The 22,919-nt window shown below is 37.2% G+C and overlaps 2 protein-coding genes across 9 annotated transcripts in view; both read right to left on the reverse strand.

Moving 5' to 3' along the window:
• ARHGAP24 (Rho GTPase activating protein 24) overlaps positions 1–22,919 on the reverse strand; it is a 509,262-nt gene that overhangs the window by 125,279 nt on the left and 361,064 nt on the right. The window lies entirely within an intron of this gene.
• On the reverse strand, positions 18,888–19,413 carry LOC102993852 (60S ribosomal protein L22-like). The gene has a single exon (XM_055086018.1). The coding sequence runs from the start codon at positions 19,329–19,331 to the stop codon at positions 18,945–18,947; it is 387 nt and encodes a 128-aa protein (XP_054941993.1). The 5' UTR covers positions 19,332–19,413; the 3' UTR covers positions 18,888–18,944.

Consider the following 22,919-nt stretch of genomic DNA (forward strand, 5'->3'; position numbering starts at 1 on the left):
AAGCCCAGCGGCCATGGCTCACGGGCCCAGCCGCTCCGCGGCATGTGGGATCTTCCCGGACCGGGGCACGAACCCGCGTCCCCTGCGTCGGCACGCGGACTCTCAACCACTGCGCCACCAGGGAAGCCCGAAGCTTTTCACTTTTATGTCATATGTATAATGAGCTGACCTCCAGCTCTCTTCTGAAGAATTCTAATTTCAAATATTCTATCCTGAATCCTTGATAAAATTCTCCTGTTTCTCTGGTATATGCCTCAACTTCAGTTTCAGAAAACAGTTCCCACAAATTCAATATAATCAGCTCCTTTAACAAGATGCTTCTGTTAATCAATAAAAGAAAAACCAAATTGATTATGGAAATGTATGGAAAAAGAAAAGCTTTTCCTCTTCTACAAGTTGGTGTAATAAAATGTGCTCCCTTACTCTGTTCACCAAATAGGTGTCAAACTGGTGAGCTGCAAGTTTCTCAGCTTTGTGTTTTGTTTCGTTTTGTTTCCCCCAGAGCAGGACTGTAATAACTAGAGTTAGATGATCATAGAAGGCACCAGTCAAATGCAATTGGAAGCATCACCTCGTAACAATGCCTGGGAATTAGAGGTAATGCAAGTGAAATACCAGAGTCCCCTGCAAGGAATGATAGAAATAGAAGAGAAGAAGCATGATCTTTTTGGAACAACAGACTCTGAAGACTGGATGTATCAACAACCATTCCCAACCCCCGACTTCCTTGTTGAGTTTTTGGACAGACTGAAATTCAATCATTTATTTGTAATATGTAATAATGTTGTAATATGTAATCACTCATTTATTTTATAGTTTGGATTACAATCCAATATTTTACTTTGTTACATTGTTCCAGTTTTATCTACTGGGAACTCTTTCAGTTGGTTATTTTGTCCCTTTGATATATCTCTATAACCCTGTCTTTGTTTTTAAATAGCACATCCTTATCTTCTGGCACTACAAAATGCTGCAGGCTCATCTTGTGTATTTCCTATCCCAGTCCTAGAATCAGACATTTTTCCAAGGAACCCTCGTTCTTTGTTAGAGAATAGTCTTAGAAACCAAGATCTGGGTGCTGGGTATATGACTTACTTTTAAAAAAATATTAGGTGGAATTTTTCATTAAATTTCTTAAAATTAAATGTGAGTGTTATTCAGTTTTGCACAGCTCATATCCTTCCCCTATAACTTACTCCCTTTCCTTCTCTCTTGATATCCATCCCAGTTTCACAATATTCCTATATGGCCACTGTATTCTTCCTTCACCATAGTCAAAGGGGGAAATGTAGATGCCCTACAGTTCAAGTTTTCCAATTACAAGGCTAGCAAGATTAAAACAAAATCACAACATAAAGAAAATTTCATCCTACCCATCTGAATTTTAATCACCATTTTCATTCTCATCCTCAGTAAGTGTATGCTCTTGGTTGACTATGACCTCTGGAGAGGGGTTACCTTTTGCTGCTATATATCATAATATCAGCTCTCTATAGCTCTTAAGGAATTAAATATAGAACTTTTAGATCACCTAGATCACTATTGCCTGATAATAATAGCACTGAGGATTAAGAACTGAATATAAAAATAGGATTCTAAAAAAAGGGGGAGCTGAAACTTCCAGGCACTGCTATGTTTTCATTTTTTTCCTCTCAAAATGGAAGCACAGAGTAATTTATTGGGTAAGCTAAATGATCTGTGCGATTTTGAGGAAAAGAGAATGCCCCAGCAAAAAATAAAAATAAAAAAGGAAATCATATGTTTGTTATCGCTTATTCCCCCGTCAACTATAGTTCTGTCACCATCTCCCGTCCCTGGCTAGCTGGAAAGCCAAATATTTTTTACCTTAGCTATTTGGCTAATGAACATAGGTCTGATGTTCTTTTAATTCTCACATCAGTTGTAAATTCAGTAGAATCCATGACAATGAGGCCCAAATTTTACTTAGATGTGTTAAAGACTGAGCACACAGCATATAAATAGCCATGACATTTTAGAAGAAAATAGAGCACTTCAATCAGCATTACAATTTTTTTTTAAATGAAAAAAATGACTGCTACGGGCCAGGTGCTTTACATAAACATAAATTATTTCATTTAGTCCTCCGGTTTAGTCCTCCTCAATCAAGGGCTTTAAATTTCATTTAAAAAATAAAGGTTAAGTGATTTGTCCAAACATCCATGAAGCATGCAGAAGAGTACAGATTGGAAGACATTTTTTTCTGACTAAAATTCACATAGAGTAGACAGCCACTCACATGCTGTGTCTATCAGGATTCCAGCAGGAAACAGCCCATGCAGATTAAGGTAATCCATGGAGGGATTAATAAAAAGACTATTACCAAAGGCATAGGCAGGAAATAAGGAAACCACAAAAGGAATCCCCCAGGCTGGGCAGTGTAGAGTTGTACCATCCCCTAGGATACAGCCAGCCAGAGGCAACCCACAGTGCTGGAGTCAGGGAAACAGACACTGTCCTTATTCTCCTCCCTCCACCTGATGCCTTGATTGGGTCCTCTGTGGGCCAACTGCAACCGAAAGGCATAGGACAAGGGATGGATGGGGTGGCCCTCATCGTTCTGCCTACTAGAACAGAGAGCAGTATGGGAGTGGTGGGCCATGCCTGAGGAGAGGCAAACAGAAGAGCACAGCAAATGGTGTAATTTCTCTAACCATTGGCTTGAACATAGAAACAACATAGGATTCACATTCATTTAAATATGCTAAGTATTTATTCCCTTGAAAATAAACTTGAGGGGCTTCCCTGGTGGCGCAGTGGTTAAGAATCCGCCTGCCAATGCGGGGGACGCGGGTTCGAGCCCTGGTCCGGGAAGATCCCACATGCCGCGGAGCAACTAAGCCCGTGCACCACAACTACTGAGCCTGCGCTCTAGAGCCCGTGAGCCACAACTACTGAGCCCGCGTGCCACATCTATTGAAGCCCATGCGCCTAGAGCCCGTGCTCTGCAACGAGAGAAGCCATGACAATGAGAAGCTCCCGCACCGCAACGAAGAGTAGTCCCCCTCACCGCAACTAGAGAAAGCCCGCGTGCAGCAACGAAGATCCAATGCAGCCAAAAATAAAAATAAATAAAATAAATAAATTTAAAAAAAAAAAGAAAGAAAGAAAAGAAACTTGAAAGCCAGCAGCAAAACACCTCTGCATTGAATCTTTCTAAACGTATAAGAATCACAGGTGAGTTTGTTCAAGTGGGAAAAAAACATCCATAGAAAAACCATAGAAACCATGGCAAAGGCTCAAGTAGAGACTTTGCTGGTTGACAAGGAAAGCCAAAGCAATGCCCTGAAGCCTTTAAGTTTTGTTTTGTTTTGTTTTGTTTTGAAGTTAGGACTCTCCAGGCATCCTTTATTGCTTGGTGAAGCAATTCTGAATCATGAGAAGTTGTTCCAGAAGTTATTCCTGAAGAACTGTGGCTCTAGCTCTGTCACTGAGTGGTTGAATGTGCTTAGAGAAGTGATTTCATAGCGTTGCTGTGCTCAGTTACTTTTTCTATCTTTACCACAATACCTAATACCTAATGTTATATATGTAATTATTTACCAAATTAATATTGCATCGGGTCACCATAGAGAGAAGCACATTGCAAAAGATGTTTCCAGCAACTAAATCCATTTCTCTGCTCATTTTAACTGATTTTTGTTGGTTTTCTTTTCATTGTCTTGTTTTCCAGTGTAAATTGTCTAAAATACTTAGAAATATACAAGGAATAGCTTCTCGATAAATAAAAATAATAAAGATTTAAGCTAACTTTTAAAATTCACTAACTCCATAATTTTTTGAGTGTATTACAGATGTCTTTTATAGAAGAATCCAATTGGAAGTCTTCTTGCATATGTTATCTTAATTGAAATGAATAATCCCTCTTATTTGTATATTTTGATTTCAATATTCCAGACTTACTTCTAAAGTAAATTACACAATCAGTTCTGAAAAACAGAAATAAAATATAATATGTTCCCTGATCAGAGCTGGTGATTTATTTAAAGTGAATAAGTGATTTCACCTCATCGACCGACCCGTGAAATTTTAGGATTTAATTTGGCTACAGTAATTATTAACCTGGAAAATCAAGAATTAGCTTACAAATCTTATTCACAAAATGAAGTTGAATAGCACTGCAAACAAGAATTCTGAAACTCATCAACAGGAAAGCCTACAAGGAAAATTGTTCTCTAAGAGGACCCAGCAAAACTTATCTAGTCATTTCTTTGTCTACAGCCCAGAAAATCTGACTTGCCTCTTACTGAGGCAAGTGGATGGGAAATTGGAGCCACGACACCGCATGAAGGAGGGAGATGGACGTAGCATATGGAATTTATTCTTTCAGAGTGACAGAGTTTATTCATTTCAAATGTATGCACATTCTCAAGATGCTATTATAAATGATTTATTTTGAAGACATTTTAGTAAAAAACTTCAGCCAGAGCTCCTTTATTCCTCTAACACACATAAAAAGAAAAATCAAACAAAGGAGAAATTGCAAGTTCCCCCTACCTAAATAGTGTACATTTCTGTGCACTTCTTACTGCTCTTATTCATTGCCAGTGGGCCTGGCTCATGGGGACACCTCTGAAGGACTCTTCCTTCCTTCTCATCCTAACATTTACATACCCTGCCCCCCACCCAAGCTTATATTTGGGGTCTGTTCAACAACAACAAAAAAAACCCCTAATTTTCTCCCTTTTCAGAAAATTACCTATCATAAGTTTAGCCACAAGGTTTTTGTATAGATGTCTTTGCCAAGCCAGAGGAGAATAATGTTGTTTTTCTTAGGATACACTGAATTCAAGATAAATCTGTACCAAATTTTACATGGCTAATTCAAGCCTCTTACACGACTGTACTGTTTTCTTTGGCAGGGCTCTACTAAAAGTCATACTCAAAGTTCCCTAACATCATTCAGATTTTTATTCAAGGAGTAATGAGCTGATTCCTAACAAATGTACCCTCCCACCACACCCCATACACTTAATTTGACATTTCAAACTTCCTATTTCATAAACATTAACAATAAAAATTTTATTGAAGTCCAGGTACATGTAGGGTACTCTTTTAGACACTGGGGAAGTAAACGTTATAAGGAAAACTCTGCAACGATTATAACTAATAGCACTAAGGAGTGGAAAACAACCTGTGCCCAAAAAGTAGTGTTCTTTCATTTAACTAATGCTTACTGAGCATCTGTCGTTGCCATGCACAGTGGTAAATGTTAGAAATACAAAGATAAACAAGCAGACCTAGTCCTTGACTTCATTGAGCTTACTTACATTCCAGTGTTGGTGAGACATGATTTTTTTAAAAAGGCTGCAATATCAAGTAAATAAATAAATGTCTAAATAAGTAGAGATTGTAGTAAGTGCTATGAAGAAAGCAAATAGGGTTTTGTGATAGAAAATAACAGGGTGGTAGCCTATACTGTTTAGGGTAGGTAATAAATGCCTCTCTGAAGTTTAAGCTGAGACCTGAAAGACCAGCCAGCCAGCCAAGGAAAACAGGCCTCTGGAAGGAGAGGTGGATCTAAGAATAGGGAGCCTAAATTTTAAAAAACCCAGGTGGTGTATGTAGAAGTCACTGGGAGGCCAAAGTGGCTAGAACATATGTCATGGGGACAGTGGCCCAAGATGAGGTTAGAGATGGACCTTGTCATGTTGAGTCTACAGGTCATGGTAGGGAATGTGGACCATTCCAAGCAGGGGAGGGACAGGATCTGTTCCCAGCAGGAATCTCTGTTGGATCCTTGTTCTGAGCAGGGAACGGGGACCAAAGAGTATCTGTCTGTTTAAACAACTGTTTTGTGGAGAATGTGTTTGAGTGGAAAAGAGATATTTTAGGAGACCCTTGCAGTACTTCAAGTGATGGTGGCTTGTGCCATAGTGAGAGCAATAAACATGAAGATAGGTCAAAAGATGTGAAACGTATTTTGGGAGTAGAACTTATGATAAGACTGCACATGAATTGAATGTGAGAAATGAGGAAAAATGGGACCCCGACAAATATTAGATGAATGGTGTTGCCACTTACTGAGCTAGGAAAGGATGGAAAAGGAAGTGGTCGTGGCAGAGGAGTGCATATAGAGTTGCATTTTGGACAGTTTAAGTCTGAGACACATAGTAACCATGAGTAGGTTATCTGAGTCCATATATCAAGGGAGAGGGCTGGGGCAGGAATTCAGAAGAGGTTAGCCCTGGTGGAAGAGCGGAAACTCTAGCTGGGAATTTAAGGAACAGTCGGACTTCGAGAATTAAGAAAAAGGAAGCCAAAGGTACTTAGAACTACGTGTTGATCTAATTGTGGAATAATAAAATGCTTAGCTGCAGTAGAGATTTCTTGTAGGAATGTACTGAAAGAAAAAAATGTTGGAGAAATAAGTAGGAGCCAGATTAAGAGAACTTTTAAATTCAAGCTTATGATTTTTTTTTTTTTTGCCTAATTTTAGGGAGCCATCAAGGGTAACTGAGTAGAGATGTGGAGTGGGAGGTGTTGTGAGTGAAGGGTATCATTAAAACAACGATGATTATTTGCATATAATTTGGGGAGTAGAGGAAACTTCAGACTGACGTGGAGATCTCTGGGGACAGCATTTCAATAATTGTGGTGTTAATGGATGAATGTGTGGGTTAAGTTGATGGGCACAGAAACAGAAAGGAAGAGAAGGGTAAAGTAACATAAAAAATATTTGGTGCCTGAGACATGGGGGGGGAGGGGAAATGGAGGAAATAATCTGGTAAATACCATTCATGCTTTCTTCCTTCCTTAACTAACCAGTATACATTGGCAATGTGCCTAAGCTGTGCACACCACATATGCCTTGCTTCACGCTTAGCTTCCTCTGGAATGGCTGGCACGGATCTACAAAGCAAGAGTGGGAGGCATCAGGACAAAACTGGTGATCACTGGGCCAGAGAAGTTCCAGCATAGAAATAAGGAATGCTGAAGGATAAGAGTAACATCTGCAAAATCTCTGTTTTGAGTAAAGAAACTTGCACAATGAGGCGGGTTATATAGCCCCCACAGCATAGCATCTAATCTTTTGCTGTCCTACTTCACATAAGACCTTTTCTTTTACGCGCAAGGGGATGATCACCAAAATGTAAATCTTGCAAAAGTACACCAAATAAATAATGGGAAAAATATTGTCACCAGCAAGAGCTAGCTGAATGACAAGACAGATTCATGGTCAGTTTTATGTTTAATTTTGACATTTTAATTTTTGTTAGGTTGTTAAAACAGTATCTGGCCCGAGGCAGTTCTTTCCCTCTTTGTGCTCTGGGTTTACCATCTACAAAAGGAAATCACCTAATCTAGTGAAGTAGGAGAGAGTTGTGTTTGAGTGCATGTGTGCGCACACAGAATGATATGTATTCTTATAAGGAAACAAGAAAATATAGAGGAACAAAATAGATATGAAATACTGACAAATGGGTCTGAGCAAAACAATATTAAACATAATGCATTCCTTCCAAAGCATTTTATTCAAACTAGCAAGGAAAGATTTAATAATATTAATAAGCAACCTCCTCACAAAATATATGAGTAGGAAGAGAGACTCTCATGATTCATTTTAATAACAAATGAAAAGATAAAATGGATGTCAGCAATTGCCTTCTATAATGCCCACCTTCATTCCACTGGTGATTGACAAATTATTTTGTGTTGCACCTAGGGTACAATATTAAATCCACTCCTAATCATTCATCACTTTGTGGTTGTCCAGTCCTCAGGAACTCCAGTTATGTTTGATGTTTACTTTCCTATAGTAACTGGTGCTTCATTCAAAGTGAAGTCATCTATTCTAAGCCAGCCTTGGGTTTTGCAGAGACACATGAAATAAAAGCCTCCAGTCCATTCAGACTATTATGCTGGTGATTCAACCATAATGGATTCTGCAATAAATGGTTGAAGAGCTGTCCCTGGCTAAGGGGGCTGACAAGTTTAATATTAAACCATAATGAAGAGATGTCACAAAAATATCATGTGTACTTAATAGCTGGTTTTTGGAGAGACCATTTCTGTAAATCGCAGTTCCCTCTTGACATCTTCCATGTTTTCTCTGGATCATATGTCAATGTGCCCTCAGAGGGCACCATATTTCAACAAGTCACCCTGCTTCCCCCTACCTCTCTACACACTTGCTTTTTATATTCTCCATAATTAGCACCTTGTCCTGTAATTCATCTTCCACGCCTCATTCATTCTAAATCTCGACTTCTTGGCCCTGTTTCTGCCGTATTAAAATACTTCCCACGGCAAGCTCATGTTTAAAAAGAAAATCAATTGTTCTGATTCATCTGACATGAGCTTCTGGGTGTTTTTATAATTTATTGTTTACTCTCAGGTCAATACCTCTATGATACCATCATTAAATATTAAAGGCTGCTTAAGGGCACTCTGCTTATCAGAAAGCTTTGCCCAGTTAATATCAGGCAGAATGACACTCTCCCTCTAGGGAGAATGCTTGAATTTTTTAAAACTGCAAGCTCTGAAACTTGGGTTTACCACTTTGATATGGTGGTAAAGAGACTAAAAGATAACTAGGGGAGTTCAAAAGGAGGGCTGTCCTCCTTGCTTCCTCTTCCTGTCTGCTGCAAAAACGGCCTCATTAGTAAGCCAAGGCTCTTAAATGAAATGGAAAGCTAGAACTCCAGGGTACAGTAAGCTGGGAGAACGTTAGTTAAAATAGTCCATGTATCAATATATATGAACCCACCTTCTGTAAAGTTTAGACATATGTAGTGCTGGCCCGGAAACTTCACTCGCCACCACAACCCTAGCTCTTAGCATGGGTCTGTGGAGATGCTAAGACCTAAATCTCACATTAAATATCTGGAGAGAAAAAACCACATGGAACTACACTTCCTAGCTATAAAGAGAGAATATTTCAGCAGTTAGACTGTAAAGTTCATCATGAATTTCAACAATTTACTCTTATTTCTAAAATATCTTGGCACTTATCAAGGACTTTTATTTTTAACTGCCAAGATTATCTATTGTTCTATGACCGTTTTCCATCTTTGTCCCTAAGTGAACATTCTTTAAGTAAATCTCTTTAAGGTTCTGATGTCAAAAGTTTATGAAATAACTCTCAAGGGATGTCTGAGGGAATGTCCAGTCTTTCATAGCTCATGGCTGAGGAACTGACCAAAGACCAAGACCAAGCTGTTCTCAATTAGAGCATAAAGCACAAGGGGATCATGTGTGAGTGCGTGTGTATGCATGTGTGTGTGTGTGTGTGTTTGCAAGCGCACGATGAGGTAGGTGTCAGATCTCCACCCCTCATTTTTTTTCCCGATGGCAGGAGGTCAAACTATGTTTTAATGACCACAAAGGCCTGCAGTAACATGTGAAAGAAGGAAAAAGCTTTCCCTAAGACCTCAAAGTGAGTGGTAGCAGAGGCTATGAATTTATGGATTGCTTGTATGACTTGAGACTCATTCTTTTTGGTGTAAAAGACTCTTTAATATCTGGTATCTATACATTTCTCTAGATTCATTCATTTTTTATTTTCACCAGCTGCACCCCTTTCACTCTCTCCAGGTAAAAGAAACTCTTCCAGGTCCCTTCAGACCCTCAAGGCACTATGCCAACTACTGTTTCTACAAAGGTCTCCCTTCTGTCTGGAATGCCGGCTTTTCCCATTCCTGCTCAATTCCTTCTTTTCCATGACATTGCTTCTTGGAATCACCCTGTCCACAGAGGCAAAACCAACCGGGGAGCCATAACAGACCAGATATCGTTTTATTTTCATGCTTTTGCATGAATTGCTCTGTGTTAAGTTATTGAACTCCCTCTGCATGAACACCGCTTAGCTGCACAAAGCATTTACTCATTTTCAGGCAAATGCTACTGCAGCGAAGGGTCAGAAGAAGAAAATATTGATCTGATTACCACCAGGCACCATTTACTGGTATCCTGTTATTGAAAAAGTGAGGAATTTCAAAATGAAGTGATAGAAAACATCATTATGAATAATAAACTGGCTTAAATAAATAGTAAAGGAATATCAATTGAGTAAAATACCATATTGCAGGCATTGGTCATCTAATATGAGTTCAGGGGTCTGAAGGCCAACTAATGTACCCCTGTTGCCTTGCTCTTGTTTTATAAATGTTAGAGTTGTCTCCCTTGCTCCCCAAAGCTTAGTCAGTGCTTTGTGCAGCAGGCATTTAATAATATTTCTTGAATGTTATGTGAATGAATGTCTAATTGAAGAGGGACATGTTTCTGTGTGTCTGTTCTATTTATTCTATATTTCTCACAACTCTTGTTGTAAGGAGGAACTTATTTTGTGGTAGGTGCTGAAGAAAAAGTTAAAAGTAATATTGGTTCCGCTTAAAGCTCTTAATTTCAAGCAGAGGAGATTTTAAAAAATGACTAATTTAATCAAAAGGTTAACTATTAGAATATGTTATGAGCTCAGAATCAATGGGAGGCTAAGGATCAGGCTTCAGAGCTTCAGAGGGCTAGAAAAGTAATTAAATAAAAATAAAAAGAGATCCAGAGTCGTAGTACTCAGCATACCACAGTAGCCAACTTCTATGGTGTCCTCTGCAATCACTGTTCAAATGTGAACTTTCCAACTGTTTCTCTCTATCCTGTGTATCTTACAACTGAGAGAAAGTACCAAATTGGTCAAAATAAATCCATGTGCCTACTCTCTGTCTCTACTGGACTGAGGCAATAAGGATCTAATGCCTTTTGCTTCTTTAAGAAAAGGTGTAAACCTAGAATTTTCCTACCACTAAAACTGCACAGAGATAATTTCTGAATAGGAAATGAAGCATTACGAGGGAGAGTAAACAGATTCTAGGAAATATATATACATATATCATAACATATATATGTAATAACTGATCGTGATGATAAATTTGAATTTATTACCCATACTTTTCTTATTCTTAAGTGAACACACAGTGAGAAATGGAGTATATGCAATGCATTCCAATGTTTCCAGAGAGGGAGTATTCTATTCCAATACTCTTATTCTGGTAATCTCACTTGTTATATTATGCATTTACTTTGTATTCATGACAGGCTTTTTTTTTCTTGTAGTTTGTGAAATGAAAGTAAATATTTATGAAATCATCTTTTTTCTGCTTTCCTCACAGCCTTGAAATATCAAGGAAGTTTGTTCTTGCTAATGGCTTTTGCTCATTACCCTGTACTAGTAAATTCCTGAAGAGCAGAAAGTTTGCTCTGCTCACTACTGTATCCTCAGTGTCTAGAACAGAGACCAGCACAAATGCTCAATAAATACCTGTTGGATGCTGACTTCTTAAACATGTTCGTTCCAGAATGCTAATTGAGCCATTGCTTATAATAGCACAACAGAAATGGGAACAATCTATGTATCCAGCAAAGGAGGAATAATAAATACTTTTTGATGCATCTAAATCTATGAGATGTGCATGATATGTTAAATTTTAAAAAGTAAATTGCCAAAAAAGTACAGTATAATCATATTTTTTGAAATATTATGAGTATACATAAAAGCAGTCACAGAAAAATGTACTAAAATGTTAAGAGAGCTTAGTATTAAGAGTAGGTTTGGAAGGGAAGAACAAGATAGATACTTTCACTTCTTATTTTACATAATTTCTTTAAAAAAACCCTTTTATTATTACAAAAGCATGACACATGCATTGTAAAAAGTAAGTGCTGATAAGCAAGACTAAAAAAATTAAAACATCAGATCTTTATCTCTGTATATCTATCTATATCTATCTACATAAGGATGTTTTTTAACCAAAATGAGATCATTCTATACATACAGCTTTTCTAGTAAATAATACCTTTATTTTCATTTCAGTAAACTTTCTAATACATAGAAATATTTGTAAATTAGAACTCATCAAAATTAAACTTTTGTTCTTAGAAAGACATGGTTAAGTAAACAAAAAGGCAAGCTCCATATTGAGAGAAAATATTCACAATACATACATCTATCTGAAAAAAGACTTCTATCCATAATATATAAAGAGTTTGTACAACACATTAATGAGGAGATAATAAGCTCCTTCAAATAAATTAGGAAAATATGTGAACAGTAAACAAAAGAAGATATATGAAAGGCCAGAAAGTTCATAAACAGATACTTAGTGTTATTAGTCATCAGAGAACATCAGATTAAACCCACAATGAAATTCCACTAAGTACCCACTAGAATAACCAAATTTTTTTTAAAAAAACTGACATTACCGAGTGGTAGCAAAGAGGTGAAGCAACTGGAACTCTCAGATATACTAGTGAGAATATAAAATGGTGCAAATCATTTGGAAAACAGTTGCTCAATTTCTCACACAGTTAAAAATACACTTAGCAAATTACTCAGCCATTCCACTACTAGGTTTCATTAAAGAGAAACCTAAACACATGTCCACAAGAGAATTGTGCGTGAATAGCACATCACTTCTAGAGGCCAACTTCAAAGCCAGGCATGAGGAACTTCTCAGCATCCTACTTTTCTACACAGAGTGTAAACATCATGGGAATCTCAGATTCTTCATGTAGGCTATTAGACTCTGTCTAATTAAGCTGATCCTATATTTGATCACTCTCACTCAAATATAGCATCAGTATGTCTAGGCTTAATTTCACAGAGCCTTTTTCCTGTGTACCCTAGTCAAGTTTGGTTCCAACATTTCAGGTTTAGATTTTCTGTGGTTTAGAGAAGAGTAGATTTAGAGTCTGAAGAACTTAGTTGGTCTTTGGCTCAGTCTCTCACTTTCTTACATACACACATGTATACACAAATAATGTTTGATCACATTGGGCTAATAACTTAATACAAACAAACTCACAGAGTTACCGTGAATATTACATGAGATGGCACATAGAAAATTGTTTTTCAAAATGGAAAGAGGTCCACCAATATTAGATATTAGTTGCAATCCTCAGGAGTGATAGTGATAGGCTTCACACAAAGGAGATGACACCTGGTCACCTGTTACTACTGCTATAAGAACAAAACAAAGTTAACATAAAGCTAGGACCTTGAAAAGCATAATGTCCAGTAAATAGTCCCTTGTTCTTAGGGCAACCCCAGAACTTTAAAGGTGCGAAGTGTTGTTGTTGTTTTTCTCTTAGAAATGCTGCCTGTTAGGTTCTGGATCTAATGATGAGCATGGCTGAGTATCTGTTTCCTATATTGTGAAGTCATCCCTGAAAATACCATTTCAAGTGGCAGAACTCCAGGGACCAAGTACATACGAGATGTCTGAGCTCACTCACTGCCTCAGCATAAACACCAGTTCCACGCTGAACGTGGTGGAAGAAACCTGGTCACTGAACCACAAGTATTCTGGGCTTTGTAGGCCAAAGGAAAAGAGAGAAATAAAGGAGCAAGAAATGAATGGATTTATGTAATTTTGGAACTTTCCACAGGGAGCCTTGAGGACTTAGAGATAATGTTTTATAACACCTTCATTTTATAAGTAAAGTGGGAAAGTTGGGAAAAGGGAAGAAATACTTTCCCCAAGACAAAGCTGACCAATATGTTACTCTTAGAACTTTCCTCCTTATCATAATTTTTTTTTTTTTTTGCTGAATTTACACCAGCTAACAACACACCAGAACAATTATCTACAAAGGCCCTTGAGTCTAAATAGTGTTTGTAAGTTTTTAGTCCATAGGAATGTAATTTTCTAGTTTTTCAACTTTGTAAATTCAAAATGCCATTTGTCAAGTGTATTGAAAATGCTGACCATTATATGTTGCCTCTGAGATTTCAGTTCATGTAGACAGGATTTCTGTAGCAGTTGTCATTTCATGTCATTGTCTTCCTGTATATAAATATACAATTTTGTATCTCATATGAACAAACTGACAAATGGGAGACATTTCATTGGTCAGCCCACGTTTTTCTGATTTGGGGTATAGAACTGGACATAGTGGATTTGCCTCACTGCAGAGACAGTGTGGTGAACTGGGAGAAAAGTTATAGAACATAGATGAGGCTACCAGCTCTGTCATTTACTAACTATGTAATCATGTATATGTATATGTATATACATACCTAGATTCACTAGATTCACTTATTGTGAGATGTCTTCATCTGAAAAACAAACATAATTCTTCTGCAGCATTGAGATACATTAAACTACTAAACCTGCAACTTGAGGGATGGGTGATTGGGTCCTTGGCAGTGTGACCCACCAAATACCACCATATCCTGAACCCTAAGCTCTAATGCTGTGAATAAACAGATCATCACTTCCTTAGCCAATGAGGATGCTACATGTGCCCTAATCTTTGACCTTGTCTGCCCCCTAAACAGGTTTCCTTGCAGTTCCTCCAACAGGCCAAGTACAGTCTCACATCTGAACCTATCCATCTGCCATTTCCTCTGTTTGGACAGCTCATGACACAGCAACCTCCCTTAGGCTTTGGCTCACAATTTGCCTCAGAGAGGTGTAGCTTGATAATCCTACATAAAATAGTACCCTGCTCCACCCACTCTGTGCTCTTTTTCTCTGCCTCTGCTATATCTTTCTTTATAGCCCTTGCTGCCTGGCATGCTTTACATTTATCTTATTAAGCATTGTTTATACATACAATACACTGTAATTATATATCTTCTGGTGTCTATAATGTAAGATTATTGAGGACAAAGATTTTGTCAGTTTGATTCACTGCGATATTGCCAGTACTCAGAATAGTACTTATCACATAATACAAATGAACAGATATTTGTTACATGAATGAAAAAATAAGTCAGGCAAATTTTCTGGGGATTGAAAATAATCAGATGATACTTTAATCTTTCTTATTAGATATTTGTTGCAGATCAAGTGAAGAATAACATCTAATATTGAAGTATTGTATTGTTATAAAAATTTACTGGTGGAAGTTTTTGCATGTACTCCGAAAGTTTTAGTAGAAATGTGATATCTAGAAATTCCCAACATAGTTGATAAATGGATGTACCCTCAAAATTCCCCCTTTTGTTTCTAGAACCAGCTGGCATCTAAGATCTTTCGAAAGAATGTATGGATTTAGATTTACTTTGGCTGAATTATATTCTAGCCTTTGTAAACTATGAAATGGTGGTAAAACTATTGTAAATCTTGCTGTGATATCTTATCCTGAAACATAAATAATGAAAATAATGAAATAGTTCTAAAGGTTGTCCTTTGACTGAAAGGTAGCTTTCTATTTAACTATATTTCAGATATCAAATTGTGCAAATCTGTTTGCTTATTGCTGTTCCTAATTAAAAGGCCAGAAATCAATTTTTCTGAGACCCACAGCATGGTAATAAATACAGTATTGGAATCCTGACAAATTATCTTTATGCAAGGTAACATGGTAGAGTGAAAGTTGGTTAATAACCACCCTGTGATATGTGAGAATGAACCCATTACCATTAAGTGGTAATTAATTGATTGTTTTATTGTTATTTCAATAGGAAATATAAAAGTGTTGACTTCAAAAAAGCACTTCCCTAATCCTAATGATGACCTATGCTGTACTGTCTGACTCATTCCACAGGAGAAGCAAAAGGTAAGGTATTAAAGTAGTATCTCTGAACAAAAAGCATCATTAATCAAAAATCCTGACCTGTGATGGTGAAATGGGGTTCCCCATCCTCTTCACTCACAGAGAGCAGGGCAGAGGGTGAAGACAAGTTTCTGTAAGAAGGCAGCTTTGGTTTTTTTTGCCTTCTAGCAATGTCAGTGACATTCCATAAAAAAAGGAAATAATAACCAGAAATATAAAAAGATCCGACTTTTTTACTTTAAAAAGTGTAATCACCAATAAATCTTTACATATTCTTAGTAGCTAAATAAACCTTTCTAACGACTTTGACATTTTTGCTGTTTAGAAAAAACGAGTCCTAGTGTAACCAACCCACCAATACCCAATACCCACCAACGGAAAATGTTGTTTTTTTACTTAATTTTTAACTCTATTAATGTAAGTGGGGGCTTTCAATTCACAATTCAGCATTTATTATTTATTTAACTTATAAGGTTGTGCTGCTACCTTCTCCCTGAATGAGGTGGATGCTGATGAGAAATACTGCTGTCTTAAGCGTGTTTAAGCAAAACTTGTATTGAAAGGAGAGGGAATATTAAAAGTAGAGAAAAATCCTAAGGAAGCAAATGCAAATATTGTATTTAAGTTTCAAAATATGTACACAGATATACAGTAACGCATTACATGAATGTATACATTAATGTTTCTATAGTTTGAGAGGAAGACAGACTTGAGTTAGAATGGGACCCTGACACTTACTAGCCATGTGACTTTAGCCAGCTGCTTGATCTCTATTGATCTTAGTTTTTTAAATCTTAATGTGCTAAGTTCAATATATATGTAATCTAATAAAATGGAATGTTTTGCTCTGTCTTTAAAGACCATTATCAGTACACACAACCCCTGCTCTACCCTGCTCAGGCACAACTTGCACAACACTTGCACACACATGTTTGCACACTCGTGTGCATGTGTGTACACTCACATACATATCTCATGTCCATTGTAGGAATGCAAAACAATGTAGAACAATTTTTATCCTGAAAACAACTGAAGTTTACTCTAATTACAGTTGTATATTTTTTTAATCTAATAGCACTGTAATATCTTCCATGTCATATTCAATATTGCACTATTAATTCTACAAAACAAAGCATGTTAAATTTTTCCCCTGAGTATTAACAAAAATCACCAGAAAAATGTTGACTCATGAGAAAGGTTTAGATTTGAATGAACAAACTTTCCATAAAAATGTCTCTCCATGAATATACACAAATTTGTATTGGTGAGAAATTATCTTAAAATATAATGTTATATATAAAGAATCATTATTTCTCTTCTTATTCTTATTATACACCCATCTCTAAATTCATATTTATCCCATCAGCTGGAATTAATAGTCAAGCAATATTAGTATTCTTTGGTTTAAATTTTTTTTTTTTTTAGCCATGTGTTAGCCACTTTAATATAAAATGTGATCAAAAGCCAAAATACAAGAGTTCAAAAAGCCATAGAAAAACCTTTTATCTTCCATTTTATTACAAGTTTTAAATTCTGGGAATAGTTTAAAACAAATTTTATATGCTAATTTCAGCCCAGGGCTAGTTTTTTTACAACCAAACTAAGAATTACTACAAGGGAACATCAATGCAACAAACAAGTAAAATTTGCAAACCCAAGTCACAAACTTGCTAACAAAGTTAATAATAACGGTAATGGGGTAATGGACAGCACCAAAGAGCAACTTGATGCCTCAGTTAAATTTGAAAGAAACACTGCTTTCTTTAGGGCAGAGAAACATGCAAACAATTCTGCTTCAAGAAATTTGCATAGAGATAGAAAATGCTAAAGCCTTTACCACAAATGAAATTGCAAAGCCTTAGTATATTAAATTCAACCCAAGTAGCACCAAATGTTAAATTGGAGCCAAGGTACAACTCAAAAAAACATTTAATTTCCAGCTGTGCAACTAGCAAGAGCAACAAGAATTTCAGGTGTGGAAATGAGCCCTAGGCAAGCTCTTGAGAAACATGAATTTGATACAATGTAATCTTAAGACAATGCAGACAGTCCTGTAGAATTCAGATTTTAGGAGGGCACCATAAGGTATCAGGGTCTCTTCTCAAAGTCACTCTTGATATTCTGTCAGCAACAATCACATTTTTACAATCTCATTGATGACCTTTCACAGATCTCTACCCTCTACACATATGGCAGCAGAACTCTCAGTATCGTGGGAACCCCTTTCAGTTTGGCCCTGCTTAACGTGTCAGTTTGTAGAATGACTTTTTTTTTTTTTTTTTTTTTGCGGTACGCGGGCCTCTCACTCTTGTGGCCTCTCCCGATGCGGAGCACCAGCTCCGGAAGCGCAGGCTCAGTGGCCATGGCTCACGGGCCCAGCCGCTCTGCGGCATGTGGGATCCTCCCGGACCGGGGCTCGAACCCGTGTCCCCTGCATCGGCAGGCGGACTCTCAACCACTGCGCCACCAGGGAAGCCCTAGAATGACTTTTAAGCCCAGCCGTGGCCTAAATGGTGTGAAAGGGACTACACCCTGGGCATCTCAACACTTCTCTTCAGCCTGAGCTGTCTCCCAGGCCCCTCTCCTTCACACCTGCCCCCGTGGTAAGACTCCAGAACTCTGGGATTCTGATCCTGACCCCAGGGAACCTCACCGACACCCACCTTTGGAAGCTCCACTATTCCCCATCTCCAGCTCCCCCTGGTGGGGTTCAAAGTGACAGTTTGGTGCAAAGACTTGTAGAAACAATAATTATTTACAAATTCATATTTTGTAGACCTTTCCTTAATTGAACACCTGTGACTTTTACAGTCGCTCCCCAGACCCTTTCCTGAGGGGTAGTAGAATATGCAGCGACACAAAAGGACCACGTTTTATTTCTACAGGAAGAAAAAGGATTAACATACATAGTAACTGTGTACGTCAAGAGTAATTTGTAGTCAGAAAATGAAAAGACAAATTCCCCAGAAGCCTGCATTTTATCGACATTGCCACTTTCCCAAAAAGAGAACCTCATAAACAAGTCACTGGATCTGCTTTCAGTGAATTAGGAGTTCCCACATTTGTATTCCTCAATCTTTGAGAAAAAGTATCAGATGAAACTGACTCACCCCTTTTTGTGTAAAATAGTGACTAACTGAACTCACATCGCCACGCCCTCACCCATCTGCTCAATGTCAAACAGTAAGTAGTCAGTTCCCTTGAAGGAGCCTTATCCTTCTATTTTGGTATTTCTACCACAAGAATTGAAATTTTCAAGCAGAAAAAAGTTTAATTACAAATAAGTGAGTGGCAGCCCAAGTGAAGCCCTTTCACTGTGATTTCCAATTTTCTGTTCAATCCACGCTGCAGAGATACCAGGAAAACCACCATTTTGTTTCCTAAATTTTATTTAAGAATTCATACAAAATACTCCAGATAACTGAGTTTCAATCCTCATCTTCCTCCTCTTCTTCATCTTGATTAATCTGGAAGTAACGTAATTCGTAACTTTCTTTGCTGTTAGCAACTACGCGTAACCAATCACGGAGATTATTCTTCTTCAAATATTTTTTTGTGAGATATTTCAAATACCTTTCGGAAAAAGGCACCTCGGAAGTTACAGTGATCTTGCTTTTGCTTCTTTCAGTTGTTACAACACCTCCTCCGAGATTCCCAGCTTTTCCATTCACTTTGATTCTTTCCTTAAGAAACTGCTCAAAATTGGCAGCATCCATGATTCCATCTTCTACAGGATGGGTAGAATCAAGAGTAAACTTCAGGACCTGCTTCTTTTTTTTGCCCCCCTTCACCACAAGCTTTTTCACTGGTGCCATTGCCGCCCTTTGGTTTAAATTTGATTATTTTATTAGCTAAGAAATTGCAAGTTATTCAGAGAATGATTAAAAACCACCATCTGCCTTCTGATCTACAATGGATGAGTAAAAAGACTTCAAGTCCAAATTTATGAATCTACTATCAAAGTGTTCTTATCATGAGTCCCCTTCGGATCTTCTGTTATTTGCATCTTGAATTTGGATATTAGCTCTGCCACTTACTAGCTATTTAACTTTTCCTTACCTATAAATCACAGATAATAATAGAACATAGAACTAGAATGCAGGTTTCCTGACAAATGGTGCAGTTTTAATTCTGTTCATCTTCTTTTATGTTACAAGACAAACAGAGAAAATAAAAGAGCTATCTGACTAATCTAGCATTTTAATGGCAGTATTAACCTAAATAGAAAATCTTACTGTACCATCAGTCTGATCTTCTAAAAACTTAAAGGCAGTCACAAAAATTATAATAGTAACCTGCATATTTGACTCAATAATGACAAATTTATCACTTTGTCCATGAGTTGATTTCTTATGGACACTTACAAGAAAAAAGTCTAGTATACTTTTAACCCTATGTATTTTAATTTTTTCATACATTTAAAATTTCTTACTTTGGTATGTAATATTCATCCCTTCCACAATTTTCCATTTTTACCTTAGTAATAGGGAAGAAATATGAAAAATTATAAAGGACGAGAACAAAAAGGGAAATGAAAGACACCAGAAGCTTTTGAGTCAATTATGGATAAGGAAAAAACTAGAGGTCGTTTATAAATAAATATTTGTTGATTATACAATTTTGAAATATCTTAATGTGAAATGTGGTATTTCTTAATGTGAAATTTTTTATTTTTACTGTTAACTCCAATTGGTCAACAATGAGTATATTTAGCATTATCAAGAGCAGTGAATGGCCACAGAAAACAAATTTACGGTTACCAAAGGGGAAAGAAGGGGGGAGGGATAAATGAGCAGATTGGGATTAGCAGATACAAACTACTACACATAAAATAGATAAAAAACAAGGTCCTACTGTTTAGCACAGGGAACTATATTCAATAACTTGTAATAAACCATAATGGAAATAACATGAAAAAGAGTATATATGTATAACAATGACTTTTCTGTACACCAGAAACTAACACAACATTGTAAATCAACTATACCTCAATTAAAAAAAAAATAAAGCAGTCAGTGGCATGACCTGACTACATTTGGAGTCAGAAAATTCCATTTACTACCTGTGGGTTTTTGGCTGGGTTATTTGACCTCCCTAAGTCTGTCTTCCATGTGCACATCAGGGGTATTGATACCACCCTACCAACGAGCTGGGAGGACCAAATGAGACAAGTTACACAATACACTTGGCACAGACACTCGCTCAATCAACATGAGCTCCCTTCCTCTTCCCCTAATGCCAGCTGGCTGGCAGACCACATTACACAAAAAAGGAAGCTATGTTCTCCTTTTTCCAGACAGCTGGTAATCCAGACATCACAGGCCTTTTACAAACAATGTTATGTTGACTTATTTTTGCCACAGCTGATGTGTATATAACGTGCTCGCCAGTTCTCCTCATGGGTTGAATTCATGACCATGGAATAATTGACTTTTCTTTATTGCTTCTCATTTTATGGGACCCGATGGAGGTAAAGTGGCAGTTTCATTATGTTTTGTACATTTCAAAGACCAGGAGGACTTCTTCATTGTCTTGTAATAATCACAACAAAAACGTTTTACATTGTTTACCATAGTCCTCTGATGTATCTAATGTTAATCCTTCCCATTTGTGGATGCAGCCAGTGAGAAAAACAGGTTAAGTAACTTGCCTAGCGTCACCTGGGTAACAGGGACAGAGTCAGGATTTGAATCGAGAGGTCCTGACTCCACAGCCTACACTCTAAACTCATAGAAATTAAAGAGAGCTTGAAGCACACATAGAGTGAACACAGGCCTTAAACTCCCATCTATTTTCCATTGCACTCAACTGTGGGGTCAGGGTTGGGGGACAGAACACATCACAGAATACCTGAATGATGTTAATTATGCATTTATTGCAAAAGAGAAACTCTGAAATTCCTCTTGAGGGGTACATATGCATCTCCTCTTAATCACTCAACTACAGTACCTATGGGACATACGTTCAACAGGTAACACATTTTTTATTATACCTAAAATATTCAGTACTTTCAGAGACATATTCCTGCTCTCTCTGGTCTCTTTTACCTATGCGGAAAGGCCACATAAACAGACTTGGTGTAAATGCTTAGAATAGTGCCTGGTACACAGTGAGAATATATGTTATTATTATTATTTACAATCCAGAGGCTGCATAGCATAGTGTTTAAGAGCCCAGATTTGGGATCCAGACTGCCTGCCAGTTCTGATTCCAAATGCACTCTTTACTAGCCAAGACCTTGGAGAAGTCATTATTTAACCTCTTTAGTTTCCTCATCTATGAAATGAGAATAATAGAACTTATCTTATTGGGTAACAATAAGAATTACCTGGAATAGTTTCTGGCTTATAGAAGCCCCATACAGGTATTACATTTTACTATTGTTATCATCATTAATTGTATTTTACTATAGCAATAGTTTTTTTTTGTTGTTGTTCATTTTTGTTTGTTTTGATTAGAATTTTTTTCTTCAAATGAAACTGGACACAAAAGTCCAGTATACATACAGCAGATTTTATATTGTATGGCAATATACATAAAGCCAACATTGGTTAAATGGTGTTGAGAATTTCTTCCTCTGGCCTCACCCTAGCACACCTATGTATAAAACACATTCAGGGAACATATTTCATTCAGCACTGTTAAACAGGCCTAGGCACCAGCAGGATGCTCCTTGGCAGGCTATAAAATTGAAGTGAGGAGGGTTGATTAAGCAAGAACTTAAGAGCTCCTGGCCTCTTTTGGTCTCAAGGCCAATTGAGTTTGGACCCAGACTCTGCTATTTGAGAGTTGGGGAAGTAATTCAATCCCTCTAACACTCAGTTGTTTCCTTTGCTGTGAGATGGAAATGACACTATGACCACTTCATGGGGTTGTATTTGGATAAATAAAAGTCTAGTGTAATTATTTTTATCATCTCAATGACGCACAAGCCCCAAATTATTGGCGTTCAAAGAATCTAAAGAGAGAAGTCTTCCATCACTACTTTCTCCTTGAAAAACTTGTCTTGAAAAATGTGAAATTATGTGAAATGATTGTTAAAGATAAAAATAACATCCTCTACTTTTATACCCATCTGGGAGAAATAGGAAACTTTGTAATGCAGTATATTTGTTTAAAATAGGACGCATCATTAGTTGAGTTCAGAGTTTAAAAATCTACCCATACTTCCTATTTTAGTAAATAACACAATTTGGATGTGTCAAAATTTGTACCGAAAAGCACACAGGCATGCATTTTGAAATCTACAAATTTTAACCAAATTTATACCAATGTTGAAAAACATGTGTACTTATTTCAACAGAGCTTAAAATGATAGTTTTTGAATATTTAAAATTGTTTCCCATTCATATTAACCAAACATCAGTTGTCTTAAAGCTGACATGAAATTGAATAGAAAGTTT

The sequence above is a fragment of the Physeter macrocephalus genome, chromosome 7 (genome assembly GCF_002837175.3).
Source record: "Physeter macrocephalus isolate SW-GA chromosome 7, ASM283717v5, whole genome shotgun sequence".
In the NCBI taxonomy this organism is placed as follows: Eukaryota; Metazoa; Chordata; class Mammalia; order Artiodactyla; family Physeteridae; genus Physeter; species Physeter macrocephalus.